At 37.0% G+C, this 21,321-nt stretch overlaps 1 protein-coding gene across 1 annotated transcript; it reads right to left on the bottom strand.

Annotated features, from left to right (window-relative positions):
* Window positions 1–2,546: 2,546 nt before the first annotated feature.
* Window positions 2,547–10,171, bottom strand: LOC133329398 (enolase-phosphatase E1-like). The gene is made up of 5 exons (XM_061537871.1): window positions 10,133–10,171; window positions 9,685–10,068; window positions 5,885–7,773; window positions 2,784–3,000; window positions 2,547–2,714 (listed from the first exon to the last, which is right to left on the bottom strand). The coding sequence occupies exons 1-5, from the start codon at window positions 10,169–10,171 to the stop codon at window positions 2,547–2,549; spliced, it is 2,697 nt and encodes an 898-aa protein (XP_061393855.1).
* Between the last annotated feature and the right edge of the window lie 11,150 nt (window positions 10,172–21,321).

The raw sequence follows: 21,321 nt of genomic DNA, 5'->3' as shown, positions 1-21,321 counted from the left end.
TTTCGAACACATAAGTACACATACACAAAGTTGTCTCCATTGCTCAATACTACACTTCAAAAGTAATTTAAATTTGTTCCAAATTTAGTACCATTTAGTACTTTTCACACTCATAAGTCAAAATTTCTAAAACTACATCAATCTTGGACTCTAACAGTAATCTTAATCCCACCAAAGTCCAATTTAACCAAATTTAGTACTTTTCGTACTAAAAAGTACGAATTTCTAAATGTACCTCAATCCTGATTTCAAATAGTAATCGTTATGAACACTGGATGAACAAATTGAAATCGACGAAGACGAAGATGATGTCGAAGAAACTGAAGAAGCTGCCGATGAAAATGCCTCCAATGCCGGCAATGACAATGAAGATGATGAAGATAACCACCATGACGAACTTTAAAATGAGTTGGCTGGCAACAGAAGCATTTCATTAGCAACCACTACTGATACTACTACTGATTTCAAATAGTAATCGTAAGTCAAAATTTAAGAATCCCAGCTCCGTCTGTTCATTAAAAAACAAATTGTACCAAATTTAGTGCAGTTTAGTACTTTTCGTACACATAAATACGAATTTCCAAAGATGTCTCTATACCTCAATCTTTATTCTAAATTTCCGATTTTCAGCTCTTTCCGTTCTCCCAAAATCCTAATTGTACTAAATTTAGTATCATTTATTACTTTTCGTATCAATAAGTACGAATTTCCTAAACTACCTCAATCCTACACTCCAACAGTCATTTTAATTCCCAATTTAAAGACATCAGCTCTATCTTTTCATCTAAATCCAACTTGCACCAAATTTAGTACCATTTAGTACTTTTCGTGCACATAAGTACGATTTTTTAAAGCTATCCTGTACTACAATAGTAGTCCTAATTCTGATTTTCTGGCTTCCAGAAAAAATAAACTGTAACTAATCGTGCGCAAAGTGCCGAACAATACAAGGTGGCAACAGTGAATCTTGTTCCAATATTAATAAATTTTGATAGGGAGATATTCTACTCCATGATAATCCAAACGTAAAATTGGTAGAAAGGCCTGATCCAAGTCACCAAAATATCGAAAATTGGGAGGTACCTTTATATGGAGCTTTCCCTAAACATGATCACAATAAGTACCCAGAATACCAAGTGGGAGTCAATTCGGTAATATGGGGCTATAACAAACGTATATCTATATATCAGATTTTAAATTCACCATAGAAATTCATTCTAATCTTGAATGTATATACCTTATGGTGTCTCCGGTAAATATTTCGATGTGATGCATGTTATTTGCATGAACAACCTGGAGAAAGACCACAAAAGTAATCATGAAATCTCTGTAAACGGTCTGCAACTCCAATACAAAAATTTATGTTGTCCCGTAGCCTTTGTGGTAAAATTCGAGCATGTGGGATGGTATGTTGCTGTTATAACCCAACGTTTTGAACAACACTCATTTGGCATTCCGTATTATACATGTTCTCATACCAACGGCGTGTTTCGGATCCCTGAACTACTTGAACACGTTTCCGAATTTCATCGAAAAATTATCTCGACTGCATGTTCTTGAGGCTTTCGACGTCCAAGTAGCATAATAAATTAAGCCTGTAGAGCATAAACACCATCATGCATTAAATGCATTAAAACTATCCGAAATTCAATCAACCAATTTAAACGCAAATAGTACTAAAATTAGTACCATTTTGTACTTTTTATATAAATATGTATTAATTTCATAAACCATTACCATACATCAACACCACTTCCCATCCTGTATACTATACTTACTTATTTAGTAAAGTTTAGTACTTTTCGTACACTTTTATGTCGAATTTTCAAAAACCCTTTTGCACATCTATCCAACTTTCTATCAGTGATCCACATTCCAAATATAAGAATTTTGGCTATTTTCGTTCACTTAATACAAAGGGTACCATATTTGGTACATTTTAGTACTTTTCGTACCCTTCTAGTTCGAATTTCCAAAAACCCAGCCTTATCACAACAACAACACAGTAGTGACCTGTAGTGAAAAAGTATCGCACGAAAATGGTCACGAGGAGTTAATTCAGTTTCTGATTTTTCAGGTGAGTCTAGCACCAATATTTCGTGGTGTTACAAACTCTTGGCGACAGACAAACTTATATTACGCTAACAACATTGTTGTATACACTACAAAAAATAAAAACTATTTAATTTATTTTTTATACATATTAAAATTTATTTTTTTAACTTCTATTTAGACTTGACATTTTTAATATATTTACACATTAATTTGTGTGTTTTTTTTGTAACAAAGGACTTTTAAAAAAATACTAGAAAAATACAAAATTTTATTTTGAAAAGAAGTAATGTAATGGTACTGCACAAAAATTTAACCTACGTACGTAATTTAAAAATGTATTTAAATGGTGAATGAAAGCACAGCTTTGTTTATAGAAAAAAAGAAAAAGAAATGTAGCAAAATAACTAAATGAACGAAAATACAACTTTTTTATAAACATATATAGGATTTTGCATATATGCATATATATAAAATGTATATAAATTATTATATCATAGATCATCTAAAAATGAACATTCATTTTCTGCATCGGTATATGATTTATAGGCTTCTTGATCGACAATTTGTTGTATGGCATCTGAACGATTTAAATTGTAGCGTTTCATAAATACCCGCAATATCCATTCTGGTAAGAGAGCATTGGCATACAATGTGGCTTGCTAGAAAACATATTTCATTTTATTATTTAATATGTTTAAAAATATATATGTAGATATTAATTGTCTTACCGATGTACTATTATTGCTATTATATTTTTCCGATAATTTCTCCATCATTTTAAATTGTATTTTATGATCAATTAGGCCAATCACAAGGCAATGATTAACGCCATCATAACTTTTGATATAATCTTTTTTACGACATTTTTCATAGATTTGATCCAAATCGGTTTGATAAAGAGAAAATGTTTCCATTAGATCTGTAAAGGACATATCCTTAAGGGAACTGGAAATATACAAATAATGTGAGATTATTAACAAATTCGATTGCATAGTTTTTTTTCTTCATAAAAATTTTCATGGAAATTAACTAAGCTGTGTTCGTCTTTTCGGAGTGTGTAATAAGACATCACTGGTTTAAGTAAATCTTCGAGTTTTATTTGAAACTAGCATATGCCTGCTACTTCGTTAGCGAATGTGGGTAATATTTAAACATGTATTAACATATTATTTTATTTTCAAAGAAACCGGCATATGTCAGAAAAACTAAACAATTTACACATTAATATCGACCATAAATTGAATTTGAGTACCATTTAGTACCAAATTTCACGATTCGAGCTTTAAAGGTTCACCCAAATCCAGATTTTATCAAATTTAGTTCCATTTAGCACACATTATTTCCATAAGTACCTTCCCCAACCATCCAACAAAACTTCCTGCATACCCCGATCCTACACAATGATTCCAAATTCAAATTTCAGGATTTCAACTCTATTATTTCACCCACAATTCAAATTGTACCAAATATAGTTCACAGTAGTACGAATTTCCAAAACTTCCTACTTAAACCAAACCTTCACCCTACAGTCAACCAAAATCCAAGTTTCAGGTTTCCAACTCTATCGGTTCACCCACAATTCAAATTGAACCAAATTTAGTACACAAAAAAAGAATTTCCAAACCTTCCCACATACCCCATTCCTACATATCCACAGTTTTCCTAAATAAATAAATAAAAATTTCAAAATTCCAACTCTATTTGTTCACCCACAATTCAAATTAAACCTAATTAAGTACACAGTAGTACGAATTTCCAAAACTTCCCACTTAATCCAAATCTTCACCTCACAGTGAACCTTAATCCAAGTTTCAGGATTCCATCTCTATCGGTTCACCCACAAATCAAATCGTACTAAATTTAGTACATAGTAGTACCAATTTCCAAATCTTCCTACATAACCCAATCCTACACCTCCACAGTGTTCCTAAATCAAAATTTCAGGATTCCAACTCTATCGGTTCCCACACAAATCAAATCGTACTAAATGTAGTACAAAGTAGAATCAAATTTCCAAACCTTCCCACATACCCCAATCCTACACCTCCACACTGATCCTAAATCAAAATTTCAGGATTCTAACTCTATCGCTTCACATACAATTTAAATTGTACCAAATTAAGTACACTTAGTACAAATTTCAAAAACTTCCTACATTCCCCAATCCTACACCTGCACTGTGATCACAAATCCAAGTTTCAGGATTCCAACTCTTTCGGTTCACTCACAATTCAAATTGAACCAAATTTTGTACACATTAGAACAAATTTCTAAAACTTTCTACATATCTCAATCTCACACCTCAACAGTGATCCTGACTCCAAATTTCATGATTCTAGCTCTATTGGTTCATCTAAAATAACAAAGTTTCCCATTTAATACCCATAAGTATTAATTTCTTAAACTGAATCCAGACCCCAATCCCACACCTCTACAGTGATCCTGACTCCAAATTGCATTGTTTCCACTCAGTCGGTTCACCCAAATCCAAACTGTACCGATTATAGTACGATTAAGTACTTTTCGTACACATAAGTAAAAAAATTCCAAAACGTTCATATCCTAGGGGAGTTGCCAATCTCCTACTAGGGGCGTCTTCCCGGGTGGCGCATGGGAAGGGGGTCTCCATGATGTGCAGAGTGAAACTGACCTAGGTCTCCGAGATCAACTTTTCTCTGCACTTCGTGGAAACCTTGGGGCTCTTCGGATCCCTTTATAAATCAACTGCCCTTAAATAAATCAACTGCAATGGGTAAAAGAAGTAAAAAGAATAAAGTTACGGTGCAGGGAGTTAATAACCCAGTACCGGCGGCAATCGATGGTGAGGTCACAAGCCACGTGTCGTCGAGATCAAGCGATTGTGATCCGGCTGTTCTAGGTGTGGATGCCTTGGCACATGCAGCTGTATCTGTTACAAGTGCATCAATTAAAAACCAAAACGTTGACGAACCGGACTGATGATAATCAGTCTTTGGCTGACAGGACTGCAGTTCTGGGACGGGACGACCTACACGGGACTCTACGCGCTATCCGCGATAGGCCAGAGGAGCAAAGTAAGGAACTCTTCGACCAGTTGAACAGACTGGTACCTGAAGAGCAATGTGGGGATACGATTCCGGAGGAACTGCTATTGAATCTTACCCTAACTGATGATGAACACCACGGGGATTGCTGTAGTAGTAACGAAGGAAGCGCAGACCCTGTTGACCGACCGACTTCCAGTCTGACTTCAATAGGCCCTGTGTCGGCACCCGCCGACAAACTTCAGAGGCAATCTGCAACGGAGGCGATGTCCGACGATGGGGAATCTTTTCAGACCCCAGCAACGGACAGCGGCTCAAAGGTTGGGAAGGCCCGAGAAGTAGCTGATGAGAAGCATTTCAAATGTACTGTTTCGTATCTCCACAAATTCGTGGGGCGAGACGTGAATTTGATCTCGGAAAGGGAGGTACACCTCATGACCTTAAATGGAACTTACATTTCAACCCTCACTCGCATTCTAAAATTTCAAGTTTTTGGCTCTATCCATTCAGTACATTTTAGTACTTTTCGCATACTTATAGTTCGAATGTCCAAAAAACCATTTGCTATATCTATTCTACAATCCATCAGTGACCCTCATTTTAAATTTATGAGTTCTAGCTCTACCGGTTCGCCAAATACAAATGGCATCACAGCCTTATCTGTCACCATTGGACCAAGAGTGAACCTCACCCAAAATTTCAAGATTCTAGCTTCAGCCGTTTCGTTTGGCCGTTGATGAATCGTTAAATCGGTCAGTCAATCACTTTACTCTTTTATTAGCACATTTTGCGAAGGGGATACTTACAGTTGCTCAACTTGTTTCGGCACCACATTAACTCTCTCCAGGGCAGCTTTAAATTTTTCATTATCTTCCGATTGTTGTTTAGCTTTGCTGCGCATCATTTCCAACTCTTTTTCCGTGGGCATAACAATTTCCATTGGTTTGGGTGAGGGTGATTTGGCGCGTTTACTCTTCTCGTCTTTTGCAGTTGATTTAATTTTTTTGGATGATTTCAAAGACGATTTAGGAGATTCATTAGGTTCAAGTTTCTTTTTACCCAACCATTTAGTCATACCGGCTTTTTCTTGTTCACAATCATCACGTTTGCGTTTCTTTTTCGCCGACGATGATGAGGAGGAGGATTGCAATAAAATCGATTTCATTTTCTTATCCGGTTTGGGAGTTTCAAATGCTGATGGGATTTTGCAACTGGCATTATTGTTGTTATCCTGTTCGTCATCATCATCGTCCGTACCGAAAAGTTCTTTATTTTTGGGCGAGGTTTTTGGAATCGTTTTACGTTCATATCGCTGCCCGACTTCTTCAATGAATCGTTTTGGTTTTGATGGTGAGCGACCGGAACGTCTTAACTGTGGTGAAGTTTCTGTTGATAATTTCCTATCTTTGTGGTCTTCTTTATTTTCCGCTTCTTCGTTTGTTTTATTTTTATCATTTGATTTATGCTTTTCCTTTCGTTTGTCCTTCTTCCTGTCTCCTGATTCATCTTTACTCTCTTCCAAAGATGTATTTTTCTCGTGCTTCTTTAATTTTTGTTTAGATGAGCTGGCCTCAAATTCATCTTCACTTATGAAGTTTTGAGGTTCCTCGATTGTTTCAGTCTCATTTGATGATTGTTTATCTTTTCGTTTTTTTTCCTTATCCATATTTTTCCTGTCTTTTTGTTTTGAGGCATTTTTCTCAGACTCTTCTTCGATGGATGCTAATAAACTGCTGCTTGCTTTGGTATCCTCGGAAGTTCTGCGTTCTTTTGCCAGACAGTCCTTTGTTTCTGATTTTTTCCGAGAATTTCTCGGTTGAGGCACTTGTTGTACTTTTTTGTCCTTCTCATCTCTGGGAATTGATTTGTCTCTTTCTCTTTTGTGTTTCATTACAACATTTTCAAAATCATATTCACTTGAAGTACAAGGTGTTTCCTTGCTCTGGTCATTCGCCTTAGATTTTGTTGATTGTTTGCCATTTTTATCCTGGGATGCCTTATCCAGATCATCTTCGCTGGATTCTTGATATAATTTCTTGATATCCTTGGATGTTCGTTTTTCCGCATTTGCATCATCTTCATTACTTTTTCTGGGCTTTGCTTTCTCATCCGTTTCGGATTTTTCCTCTTTGCTGCTCGCAACATCCTTTTCAAGCTTGGCTTTCTTTTTAGTTTTAGTCTTTATTTTCTTTTGCTCATCAAGTTCACCTTCTGGTTCCTCCTTTTCGATTGGTGTAGGTTTATAAGCAGGTACATTTTCAGACATTTCCTGGCTATGTGGTATATATTCGCTGTTGGCCTTATGTATACCATGTTTGTCTCTGACGCGAATCGATCTATGAGTTTTTGTTGGCAAAACATCTTCATCGGATTCGAGTATAACTTCATTATAGCCATCGGGTGAAGGTTTGTCTTCAATGGGTGCAGGCTTATAAACCGGAATTGTTATCTTGCTGGCAGCTAAATGTCTTTCAATATTCGGTGAGTAGGTATCTTCATTGCTATCAAATCCTAAAAAGTCTAATCCCGGTGTTTTGATTTTATCAACATTGGTGATTTTACCAGGAACTTTTTTTGTTGGTGTATACGGTTCGTATGACAGGGGACTTATGGATTTTTCCTTATTTACCGATGCATACGGATCGTAATCATAAGGATCATATTCATCTGCGGGTATTGAGGGTGTGGGGGGAAGCTGAAATAAAAAATATATAAATATAAATAAGTAAAAACTTCGCTAAGATCGATCAAATCGGACTTGTTATATATCCTTCACCATGAGGGTAGTATCCATGTCCCTCGTGGGTTTTTAAAGACATTTTTGGAGTTCATGTTCAGTGAAATAAGAGTGGATTTTTTCAATTTCAATTTTTTGGAACTCCTCTTTGGTGAAATAGGCTTGGATTATTAAAAGGGTTTGTTGGAGCTCCACTTTATTGAAATAGGCGTGGATTTTTAAATAGATTTTTGGAGCTCCGCTTCAGTAAAATAGGCGTGGATTTTTAAATAGATTTTTGGAGCTCCGCTTCAGTAAAATAGGCGTGAATTTTTAAAGAGTTTTTTGGAGCTCCTCTTTAGTTAAATAGGCGTGGATATTTAAATAGATTTTGGGAGCTCTGCTTCAGTAAAATAAGCGTGGATTTTAAATAGATTTTTGGGTTTTAAAGCATTTTTGGAGCTCCTCTGTAGAGAAATAGGCGTTGGTTTTTAAAGCATTTTTGGAAATAGGGGTGGATTTTTAAAACATTTTTGGAGCTCCTCTTTAGTGAAATAGGCGTGGATTTTAAAAACATTTTTTGGAGCTCCTCTTTAGTGAAATAGGCGTGGATTTTTAAAACATTTTTTGGAGCTCCTCTTTAGTGAAATAGGCGTGGATTTTTAAAACATTTTTTGGAGCTCCTCTTTAGTGAAATATGTGTGGATTTTAAATCATTTTTTGGAGCTCCTCTTAAGTGAACTAGGCGTGGATTATTAAAGGGTTTTTGGAGCTCCTCTTTAGTGAAATAGGCGTGGATTTTTAAAACATTTTTTGGAGCTCCTCTTTAGTGAAATAGACGTGGATTTTGAAAACATTTTTTGGAGCTCCTCTTTAGTGAAATAGGCGTGGATTTTTAAAACATTTTTTGGAGCTCCTCTTTAGTGAAATAGACGTGGATTTTGAAAACATTTTTTGGAGCTCCTCTTTAGTGAAATAGGCGTGGATTTTTAAAACATTTTTTGGAGCTCCTCTTTAGTGAAATAGACGTGGATTTTGAAAACATTTTTTGGAGCTCCTCTTTAGTGAAATAGGCGTGGATTTTTAAAACATTTTTTGGAGCTCCTCTTTAGTGAACTAGGCGTGGATTATTAAAGTGTTTTTGGAGCTCCTCTTTAGTGAAATAGGCGTGGATTTTTAAAACATTTTTTGGAGTTTCTCTTTAGTGAAATAGGCCTGGATTTTGAAAACATTTTTGGAGGTCCTCTTTAGTGAAATAGGCGTGGATTTTGAAAACATTTTTTGGAGCTCCTCTTTACTGAAATAGGCGTGGATTTTTAAAACATTTTTTGGAGCTCCTCTTTAGTGAACTAGGCGTGGATTTTTAAAACATTTTTTGGAACTCTCTTTAGTGAAATATGTGTGGATTTTAAAGCATGTTTTGGAGCTCCTCTTAAGTGAACTAGTCGTGGATTTAAAAAAAAAATATTTGGAGCTCCTCTTTAGTGAAATATGTGTGGATTTTAAAGCATTTTTTGGAGCTCCTCTTAAGTGAAATAGGCGTGGATTATTAAAGGGTTTTTTGGAGCTCCTCTTTAGTGAAATAGGCGTGGATTTTGAAAACATTTTTTGAAGCTCCTCTTTACTGAAATAGGCGTGGATTTTTAAAACATTTTTTTGGAGCTCCTCTTTAGTGAACTAGGCGTGGATTTTGAAAGAATTTTTTTTTAGGCACGAGGTCGCATGACACCCAAGCGTTAGGGGGTCACTTTGTAAGGTAGTGACCCAAACCTTTGAGATGGTTATTTAAGGCGCAATTCTCGCCTCGTCAGCTCAGCGATCATATGCACTCGGTCATTTCCTCCGAGACTCCCCCCTGAGCCCGCTAACATAACAATTGCTTACACTTACCTCCCTCTTCTCCCTGCTTTTATATTCCAAGCAACAATCTAAAACCGGTAAACTGCTATCCTTTCCGCCACTATCGTCATCATCACCACCATCCAAATGTGATTTCTTTAAGCATTTATGAAAATACTTTATCGATAATGTGGATCGTTTAATTTTCACTTCTACATTTGGTTTTACAGCAAATTTATATAGCTCATTGTCCACATCAACATCAGCCCATTCCGATTTTTTATCCAACCATGATTTTAATTCTTTGTCGAAACAATGCCATTGGTCGGCTGTTAACATTCTACAGGTGTTCGTTGCATCCGTACTTTTGGTCGGTGTGTCACCAGCTGCTGAGGACACGGCATTCAAACGACAGAGGACAAGTTTATCACCATGCTGAAAGGAATTAATGTTTTGTTTGAATTTACATTCCATAAGGATGTTATATTTCCAAACTTACTTGATAGACATTCAATGTGGTTTCGCATTTTAGAAACATGATTTCCAAATTGATACGCTACAGGATTTTGGAGGAATTTTAAAGCGTATGTTCATCTGAAAAGGTCATTCTAAATCTTAGGTTCACTTTACAAAGGAACACACAATGTTTGGGTTTATCGGTATATTTTGTTGCGGAATTATACGAAATAGATATAAAACGTAGCTGATAAAGAAGAAACAAAACAAACAGATGTATACAAGCAACGTAGATGACCGCTTCAAAACAGCTGTTTAAATTGTTCTTCTTCTTATTCCTTATGTTTACATTGCAATCACATGACATGGTGTACTGGGCTGCCATTAGCAGCTTGGCAACACATCAATTATTAAATGGATGAGTCAATTTTTTTTCTCGGACCAACTGTGGAACTTGAGGACTACGTCTTAGAGGTAGTTAAAGATTTTATATACCTTGGTACCACCATAAATAAAACGAATGACATCAGTTTTGAAATTCGGAGGATTGTGATGGCCAACCGATGCTACTATGGGTTAAGTAAGAAGTTTAGAAACTAGGCCACCTCCCGCCAGACCAAACTCATACTATACAAGACGCTGATACTACCCGTGCTGTTATATGAATCTGAAGCATGGGTACTTGCGCATGCAGATGAGGCAACTCTTGGGGTGTTTGAAAGAAAAATTCTCCGAAAGATCTACGGGTCGATCTGCGCCGACGGTGAATATCGGCGTCGAATGAAACACGAGCTTTACAATTTATATTCGGACATCGACATAGTCATGCGTATTGAGCTGTAGCGACAACGATGGCTAGGCCATTTTGTGCGAATGAATGGAATGCCCCAGCTTAAAAGGCATATAAAAGCGAGCCTACTGATGATTCCCGTAGGAGGGGAAGGCCACGAATCAGATGGAAAGACCAAGTAGAAAACAGCGCACAAGACCGACGCGTCTGGATTATAATAACGAGGGTTATAATAACGAGTTGATTTCTTAAAAATATTTTTAAGAATTCAAAAAATATTTTTTAGGCCTACAATAAGGCGTAGATTTTTTAGAAATATTTTTGTAAAGCCTACCGTAAGACTTGGGTTAAAAAAATGCAGGCCTACTGTATATAAAAATATTTTTTAAATGCCTACAAGGCGTGAATTTTTTTAATATTTTTTGAGGCCTACAATAAGGCCCATTTAAACTTAGACGAGCTTTGGCAGCGGATCTAAAAATTGGGAAAAACTTGGACATGCACTGATAATTATCTGTTATGAATTTTTTTACCCACCAAGAACCCACTTGGATTATGTACAGAGGACCATTATAAAACCTAAAATAAATCGGAATCCTTATGCGCGTAGTATGTTAAAACGTGGGTCTATACTGACAATTTCATTCATAAAGGATTTCCCTTTTCAAAAAATCCGGACCAATCCGCTTTAACATTTTTAATTTTCTGAAAATGGTTCTATAAAGTTATGTATGAAAATGCGATCCGATATATCTCATTTTAAAATTAAACATCATATGTTTTTCTACGTGCTCTATCGGAAACATTACCATATCTATTGCAATTTCAGAAGTTATGACAAAAAAGTGAAGATCAGCCTTCGATCTGGAGATTACATATATTGGAAGGCCATCCGTAGAAGTCGCCCTTAGATCTATTGAAAGCCAAGTTAATCATTCTGGCTTTATAATACCAATATTCGATCTATTGAAGGTCAAACTACTACAGATAGATAATCACCGAACAGAACGCCAGCCTCCGATCTTAAGAATCTTCTGTCTATTAAAATGCATTTTTATCTATAAAAGGTCAGCCTCGTATCTATAGAAGGACAGTCTACTATCTATAAAGGTCCAGCGTCCAAATAAAGCCAGATTTAAACTCCAACTAAAGTCCATCATACGATCTATAGAAGCCTACAGAAGGCCATCTTTCGATCTTTAGAATACCAGCCTTCGATCTATAGAAGACAAGACTTTGATTCATTAAAGTTCATCCTTTGATCTATAGAAGCCAACCTCCAATATATAGAAGGTAATGCTTCGATCTTTAGAGTGCCAGCCTTGAAGGCGAACACCCTATAGATAGGATGCCAGTCTCCGATCTATTGAAAGTCATACTTCGATATGTTGAAGGCTAATATCCTACATATAGATGGTCACCCTTCTTACCTATAAAAGTCATGTATAGAAGAGCAGATTTCTGTCTATTGAAATCAATCCTTCTATTTACAAAAGGTCAGCCTTCTATCCATAGAAGGCGAGACTTCGATCTAGTGAAGACTATCCTTCTAGCTTTAGAAGTCAATCTCCAATATATGGATGGTAATTCTTCGATCTTTATAATGTGAAACTCGAATATCAGACGTCTACCTTTTTAAGTGCATCATTCTGTCTATAAAATGCCACCTCTATCAGTCCAACCTTCAATCTATAGAGAGTCACTCTTCTATCTGGAGGAATCCCCTTCAATCTACAAAAGGCTAGACTTTTGTCAGTTAAAGTCCATTCAGTTGCCCATAAGAGGCTACAATTTTATATATTATCCTATCCTATCCTTCTGTCTAAAAACTATCAAAACTCCAATATGTAGAGGCCCATCCTATTGTGTATAAAATTTCAGCTTTCGATATATTAAACGCCAACCTCGTACAAGTATAAGATAAGTCTCGGACCTATAAAACGTCGCTTCAACCTTCTATGATGGTAAGTCTCCGATCCATAGAAGTCATCTTTCAATCTACAAAAGGCCAGCCTTTGAGCTATATAAGGCCAGCCTCTTATGAAGGTCGGTTTTCTGCTTATAAAAGGCCACCCTTCTGTTTATTTAAGTCCACCCTCCAGCCTATAAAAACCAGACTTCAATATATAGAAGACCAGACTTCGGTCTATTGAAGTCCATCCTTCGATCTACAAAAGGTCATCTTTAGAATGCCAGACCAGTATCCTATCTTTTTAAAGCCAGATTTCTGTCAATTAAAGTTTATCCTTTTGTCTATAAAATATCTGCCTTCGATTTATGGAATACCAGACTTCGGTCAATTGAAGAAACTCTTTCTATATTTAGAATTTCAGTATTGTCAGCTTTCGATGTAATAAACACCAACCTCATACAAATATGAAATAAGTCTCTGACCTATAAAAGGTCACTTCAACCTTCTATGATGGTAAATCTCCGATGCTGGGAAGAAATCTTTAAGTCTACAAAAGCCCAGCCTTCGAGTTATATAAGGCCAGCCTCTTATGAGGGTCAGTCGTCTGGTTATAAGAGACCACCCTTCTGTCTATTAAATGTAGAAGACCTAACTTCGGTCTATAGAAGACCATCCTTCGATCCATAGAAGGTAAACGATGACCTTCTATGGATCGAAGTATCCTATCTATTAAAAGTCAGATTTCTGTCAATTAAAGTTCAATATTTTGTCTATAATAGATCTGCCTTCGATGTATAGAATACCAGACTTCGGTCAATTGATGGAAATATTAGGTTGGGGAAAAAGAAATCCATTAGGCCAGTTGTCGAAAATGACAATCAGAAAAATTATCGAAGTTGATCGGCATGTTTTTTAGATCTCACAGGATCTAAAAAACGACCATAAAACTGTTCTAAACCATTTACACAAAATTGGATTAAAAAAGAACCTCGATGTTTGGGCGCCAAACTAATTAACAGAAAAAAGGATGGATGGAATTTCCATCTGCGAAGCCTTGGTTAAACGAAATGAGATAGACCCATTTCTTAAACGTATGGTGACTTTGATCTATTGAAGGCCACACTTCTGCCTATTAAAGTCCATCCTTCTGCATATAAAAGTTCAACCTTCGAACTATAAAGGATAAGACTTCGGTCTATTGAGTCCGTAATTCGAAGCAACCTCCGATATATAAAAGGCCAACATTCGATCTTTTCAAGGTCAGACATCTGTCTTCGGTCCTTCGCTATGCCACACACATCTACACACACATCTAGTGACTTGTCAGAAACTTTGGGAGCTTGGTTGGGAAATTTTAGTGCATCCGCCATACAGTCTAGACTTGGCACCAAGCGATTATCATCTTTTTCTTGCATTGCAAAATTTATTTAATGATAAAAATTGGCATCTAGGGAGGATTGTGAAAATCGACTACTAGAGTTTTTTTTGCAAAGAGAGAGCAGGACTACTATGAGAGAGGCATTATGAAGTTACTTTTAAAATGTCAATAAAACGATGCATATTTGACCCAAGTTGGACATTTCGAAGCATGTTAAATAAAGTTCTACAGTTTATATAAAAATAATGTATTTCCTTTTCCCCAACCTAATATTTCTATACAGTATTTTTCGGTTAATTGCACATCAAAATTTGCACAAATTTTCGTTCAATTAACCGAGGAACCAATTATCCGAACCCGCTTAATTGAATAGTTTGTTCAATTACAGTAATCGCGTATAATTGGAACTGCTAATGATTTAAAAAAATCCAATGTCAAATACAAATTACGCTTTCTCGAAGTTTTTCCTTAGCAATAAACATATGTTTTGAATTAGTAAAGATGCCACCTAGTCTTTTTCACAAATTATGTCAAATATGTATGTAAAAAAATGGCAGATTATTTTTCAATTATTATTGTGCAATTATCCGGTAAAACGTAAAAGGAAATTTATTTTGGATGACATGAATTTTGAACCAATTAAGCGGGAAAATCAATTAACAGGGTTTAATTATCCGAGAAAATTTACATGTATTTTTCCTATGAAATATTTTTTGCCCCAATTAAGCGTGGAAATCAATTAACCGAAAAATACTGTAGTACCAAATTTAGTACTTTTCATACACATAAGTACGAATTTCTAAAATGGAGCATCTACATCCTTCTAACTTTCCATCAGTGAACCACACCCAAAATTTCAAAATTCTAGTTCTTCCCTTTTGTCTACCATTAACACGGGGTCAATGACCTTTAATTCAGGTTAAATGATGGCCTTTAATCCGGGGTCAATGACCCTAAATTTGGAGTAAGTCTTAATACGGGATTAAATGCCCCTTAACCCGGATTAAGCCTTAATCCAGGATCAAGGACACTTAATCAATCGATTAAGCGTTAAGGCTTAATCCGGATTAAGGGCCACTTAAAAAAAGTAGTAAATTTGGTACCATTTGCATTAAGTTCAGCGTAAAGAGATTGAATACTTAAAAATAGGAATTAGGATTACTATTGGAGTACAGGATTGAGGTACTTATATGTACTTAATAGCCATCATTTAACCCGAATTAAAGGTCATTGACCCCGAATTAAGGGTAGACAAAGGGGAAGAGCTAGAATTTTAAAATTCCGGATTAAAGGACACTTAATCCGGAGTAAGGGTCATAGACCCAGGATTAAGGCTTAATCCGGATGAAGGGTCCTTGACCCAGGATTAAAGGACATTTAAACCGGATTAAATGTCACTTAATCCGGATTAAGTGGGGCTTAATCGGGATTAAGCCTTAATCCTGGGTCAAGGACCCTAAACCGGATTAAGGGGCACTTAATCCGGATTAAGCCTTAACGATTAATCCGGATTAATGGTACTTGACCCCGGCTTAATCCGGATTAAGGGACATTTAATCCGGAATAAGGGACATTTAATATGGATTAAGGCTTAATCCGGATTAAGGGCCCTTGACCCTGGATTAAGGGTCCTTGAATCAGGATTAAGGCTTAATCGGGATTAAGGGTTAATACGGATTAAGGTCTCTTAATCCGGATTAAGTGTCTCTTAATTCGGATTAAGTGTCTCTTAATCCGGCTTAAGCCGGGGTCAAGTACCCTTAATCCGGATTAAGTGTCCCTTAATCCGGTTTAGGGTCCTTGACACAGGATTAAGGCTTAATCCGGATTAACGTTCCTTGACCCAGGATTAAGGCTTAATCCGGAGTAATGCTTAATCCGATTTCGGATTAAGGGTCATTTAACATTTACATTTAATTTAATCGGGATTAAGGGACATTTAATCCGGATTAAGGCTTAATCCGGATTAAGGGTCCTTGACCCTGGATTAAGGGCTCTTGACCCAGGATTAAGGGTTAATCCGGATTAAGGGTCCTTGAGCCAGGATTAAAGCTTAAGGTTCCTTGACCCAGGATTAAGGCTTAATCCGGATTAAGGCTTAATCCGATTTAAGGGTCCTTGACCCCGGCTTAATCCGAATTAAGGGACACTTAATCCGGATTAAGGATTAATCGGATTGGTACTATTTGCATTAAGTTCAGCGTAACAAGATTGAATTCTTAAAAATAGGAATTAGGATTACTATTGGAGTACAGGATTGAGGTACTTATGTGTACTAAAATGGCCATCATTTAACCCGAATTAAGCGTAGACAAAGGGGAAGAGCTAGAATTCTAAAATTCCGGATCAAAGGAACTTAATCCGGAGAAAGGGTCATAGACCCAGGATTAAGGTTTAATCCGGATTAAGGGTCCTTGACCCAGGATTAAGGGACATTTAATCCGGATTAAGGCTTAATCCGGATTAAGGGCCACTCAATCCGGATTAAGGGTCCTTCACCACGAGTTAAGGCTTAATCCGGATTAAGGGTCCTTGACCCAGGATTAAGGGACACTTAATCCGGATTAAGGCTTAATCCGGTTTAGGGGTCCTTGACCTCGGATTGAGGGTCCTTGACCGTGGATTAAGGCCTTATCCGGATTAAGGGACATTTAATAGTAATCCTAATTCCTAGTTTTAAGTATTCAATCTCAATCTAAAATAGAGCATCTAACTTTCCATCAGTGAAACTTTATTCCGGATTAAGGGACACTTAATCCGTATTAAGTGTTCCTTAATCCGGATTAAGTGGCCCTTAATCCGGATTAAGCCTTAACGCTTAATCCCGTATTAAGGCGTACTCCAAATTTAGGGTCATTGACCCCGGATTAAAGGCCATAATTTAACCCGAATTAAAGGTCATTGACCCCGAATTAAGGGTAGACAAAGGGGAAGAGCTGGGATTATGAAATTTTGGATGTGGTTCACTGATGGAAAGTTAGAAGGATGTAGATGCCCCATTTTAGAAATTCGTACTTTTGTATATGAAAAGTACTAAATTTGGTACTATTTGCATTAAGTTCAGCATAAAGAAATTGAATACTTAAAAATAGGAATTAGGATTACTATTGGAGTACAGGATTGAGGTACTTATGTGTACTAAATGGCCATCATTTAACCCGAATTATAGGTCACTTTAGCCTTAATCCTGGGTCTATGACCCTTACTCCGGATTAAGTGTCCTTTAATCCGGAATTTTAGAATTCTAGCTCTTCCCCTTTGTCTACGCTTAATTCTTGGTCAATGACCTTTAATTCGGGTTAAATGATGGCCATTTTAGTACACATAAGTACCTCAATCCTGTACTCCAATAGTAATCCTAATTCCTATTTTTAAGTATTCAATCTCTTTACGCTGCACTTAATGCAAATAGTACCAAATTTAGTACTTTTCATACACATAAGTACGAATTTCTAAAATGGAGCATCTACATCCTTCTAACTTTCCATCAGTGAGCCACTCCCAAAATTTCAAAATTCTAGCTCTTCACCTTTGTCTACCCTTAATGATGACCTTTAATCCGGGACCCTTAATCCTGGGTGAAGGACCCTTAATCCAGGGTCAAGGATTATCCGGATTAAGCCTTATTTCAAAATTCTAGCCTTCCCCTTTGTCTACCCTTAATCCGGATTAAGGAACATTTAATACGGATTAAGTGTCCGTTAATCCGGATTAAGGAACACTTAAGTGTCCCTTAATCCGGTTTAGGGTCCTTGAACCTGGATTAAGGCTTAATCCGGTTTAAGGGATCTTGACCACGGCTTAATCCCGACCTTGATCCCGGCCCTTAATCCAGATTAAGCCTTAACGCTTAATCCGGATTAAGGGCCATTAATCCGGATTAAGGAACACTTAATCCGGATTAAGTGTTCCTTAATCCGGTTTAGGGTCCTTGACCCAGTATTAAGGCTTAATCCGGATTAAGGGTCCTTGACCCATGATTAAGGCTACTCCGGATTAAGGGTCCTTGAACCCGGATTGAGGGTCCTTGATTAAGGCTTAATCCGGGTTAAGGGTCATTTAATCCCGTATTAAAGCTTACTCCAAATTTAGGGTCATTGACCCCGGATTAAAGGCCGTCAGTTAACCCGAATTAAAGGTGATTGACCCCTAATTAAGGGTCCTTGACCCAGGATTAAGGCTTAATCCAAATTGAGGATTAATCCGAATTAAGTTAAGGTCAATGACCTTTAATTCGGGTTAAATGATGGCCATTTTAGTACACATAAGTACCTCAATCCTGTACTCCAATAGTAATCCTAATTCCTATTTTTAAGTATTCAATCTCTTTACGCTGAACTTAATGCAAATAGTACCAAATTTAGTACTTTTCATACACATAAGTACGAATTTCTAAAATGGAGCATCTACATCCTTCTAACTTTCCATCAGTGAGCCACTCCCAAAATTTCAAAATTCTAGCTCTTCACCTTTGTCTACCCTTAATTCGGGGTCAATGACCTTTAATTCAGGTTAAATGATGACCTTTAATCCGGGACCCTTAATCCTGGGTGAAGGACCCTTAATCCAGGGTCAAGGATTATCCGGATTAAGCCTTATTTCAAAATTCTAGCCTTCCCCTTTGTCTACCCTTAATCCGGATTAAGGAACATTTAATACGGATTAAGTGTCCGTTAATCCGGATTAAGGAACACTTAAGTGTCCCTTAATCCGGTTTAGGGTCCTTGAACCTGGATTAAGGCTTAATCCGGTTTAAGGGATCTTGACCACGGCTTAATCCCGACCTTGATCCCGGCCCTTAATCCAGATTAAGCCTTAACGCTTAATCCGGATTAAGGGCCATTAATCCGGATTAAGGAACACTTAATCCGGATTAAGTGTTCCTTAATCCGGTTTAGGGTCCTTGACCCAGTATTAAGGCTTAATCCGGATTAAGGGTCCTTGACCCATGATTAAGGCTACTCCGGATTAAGGGTCCTTGAACCCGGATTGAGGGTCCTTGATTAAGGCTTAATCCGGGTTAAGGGTCATTTAATCCCGTATTAAAGCTTACTCCAAATTTAGGGTCATTGACCCCGGATTAAAGGCCGTCAGTTAACCCGAATTAAAGGTGATTGACCCCTAATTAAGGGCCCTTGACCCAGGATTAAGGCTTAATCCAAATTAAGGATTAATCCGAATTAAGTGTCTCTTAATCCGGATTAAGTGTCTCTTAATCCGTATTAAGTGTCTCTTAGTCCGGATTAATCCTGGGTCAAGTACCCTTAATCCGGATTAAGGGTCCTTGACCCAGGATTAAGGCTTAATCCGGAACCACGATTAAGGCTTAATCCGATTTAAGAGTCCTTGAACCCGGCTTAATCCGGATTAAGGGACATTTAATCCGGATTAAGGATTAATCGGATTGGTACTATTTGAATTAAGTTCAGCGTAAAAAGATTGAATTCTTAAAAATAGGATTAGGATTACTATTGGAGTACAGGATTGAGGTACTTATGTGTACTAAATTGGCCATCATTTGACCCGAATTAAAGGTCGTTGACCCCGAATTAAGCGTAGACAAAGGAGAAGAGCTAGAATTCTAAAATTCCGGATTAAAGGACACTTAATCCGGAGTAAGGGTCATAGACCCTGGATTAAGGCTTAATCCGGATTAAGGGTCCTTCACCCAGGATTAAGGGACATTTAATACGGATTAAGACTTAATGCGGATTAAGGGCCATTTAATCCGGATTAACGGTCCTTCACCCCGGATTAAGGATTAATCCGATTTAGGGTCCTTGACCCCGGTTTAATCCGGATTTAGGATTAATCGGATTGGTACTATTTGCATTAAGTTCAGCGTAAAAAGATAGAATCCTTAAAAATAGGAATTAGGATTACTATTGGAGTACAGGATTGAGATATTTATGTGTACTAAAATGGCCATCATTTAACCCGAATTAAAGGTCATTGACCCCGAATTAAGCGTAGACAAAGGGGAAGGTCTAGAATGCTAAAATTCCGGATTAAAGGACACTTAATCCGGACACTTAATCCGGTCCTTGACCCAGGATTAAGGGACATTTAATCCGGATTAAGCCTTAATCCGGATTAAGAGACACTTAATCCGGATTAAGGGCCACTTATTAACCGGTGAAAAGTAAAAGGAAATTTATTTTTGATGACATGAATTTTGAACCAATTAAGCGGGAAAATCAATTAACAGGGTTTAATTATCCGAGAAAATTTACATGTATTTTCCTATGAAATATTTTTTGCCCCATCATGTGGTTCAATTAAGCGTGGAAATCAATTAACCGTAGGGTCAATTAACCGAAAAATACTGTATTTAGAATTTCATTATTCGAAGGTCATTATTCCATCTACAGAAGGTCATCCATCGATCTACAGAATGTCATCCTTCGATTTTTATAATGTCAACTTTCGATCTATTAAAGGCCAACCTCCTCCAGATAGGAAATCAGTCTCCGATCAATAGAAAGACACCCTTAGATTTACACAAGGTCAACTATAGAAGGGCAGCCTTCCTTACTAACGCCTTTCCAGCTATTAGGGGGTAGTATTCAATTTCGGAACTGATCTAAGTTTGCACGACTAATTAATTTTTAGTGACTAATTAATTTTATAGTGGCCATAAACTACCCCTTTCCTATTACAACTTCTGAATTGGTCTGAAAATCTTAACTCATTTATTGAAAGGATAATAAGGAAGTTATTTTTTAATTATTATTATTAACTTTAAACCATTAACGAAAAAAGAAAAACAATTGTAACTTCCTATCCACTCTTCCCCCATAGACCCAGCCTCTATATATAAAGCTATATTATTGACCCCCAGATGTGATAATTATTTTTTTGGTAGCACAAAATATGAGTTTTTCTTGCCTATGTGATGCCCGTTCGTTCAATAGCTTCATTGTCCGGTAAGCCTGCGTGCCTGCATGATACAATCTGTTGCCACTGCGACTGGTATTGTTGCTGTTGTTATTGTGGAGGCATGTGGTTGTTATACACCATTCAGATCGGTGTTATATCTACACACATATAAACAAATCAAATACCACCCGCAGCGTTCTTAAATTTTACATATTGATTATTTAATGTCCATTTGGCACGATATATGCGAATATAAATTCTTATATCTTGCTG

This window comes from Musca vetustissima, unplaced genomic scaffold (genome assembly GCF_032173495.1).
Source record: "Musca vetustissima isolate MV318-11 ecotype Yass unplaced genomic scaffold, APGP_CSIRO_Mvet_v1 utg17689, whole genome shotgun sequence".
NCBI lineage: Eukaryota > Metazoa > Arthropoda > Insecta > Diptera > Muscidae > Musca > Musca vetustissima.
This window is presented reverse-complemented; position numbering and strand designations above follow the sequence as displayed.

Excerpts from the sequence above, each read along its gene's own strand:
- LOC133329398 (XM_061537871.1), bottom strand. The coding sequence starts at position 10,171 with ATGTTTCTAAAATGCGAAACCACATTGAATGTCTATCAA. Across the intron at positions 3,001-5,884 it reads CCGAAACAAGTTGAGCAACT|TTCCCTTAAGGATATGTCCT; the intron begins GTAAGTATCCCC and ends GTATATTTCCAG. Across the intron at positions 2,715-2,783 it reads ATAGCAATAATAGTACATCG|CAAGCCACATTGTATGCCAA; the intron begins GTAAGACAATTA and ends TATGTTTTCTAG.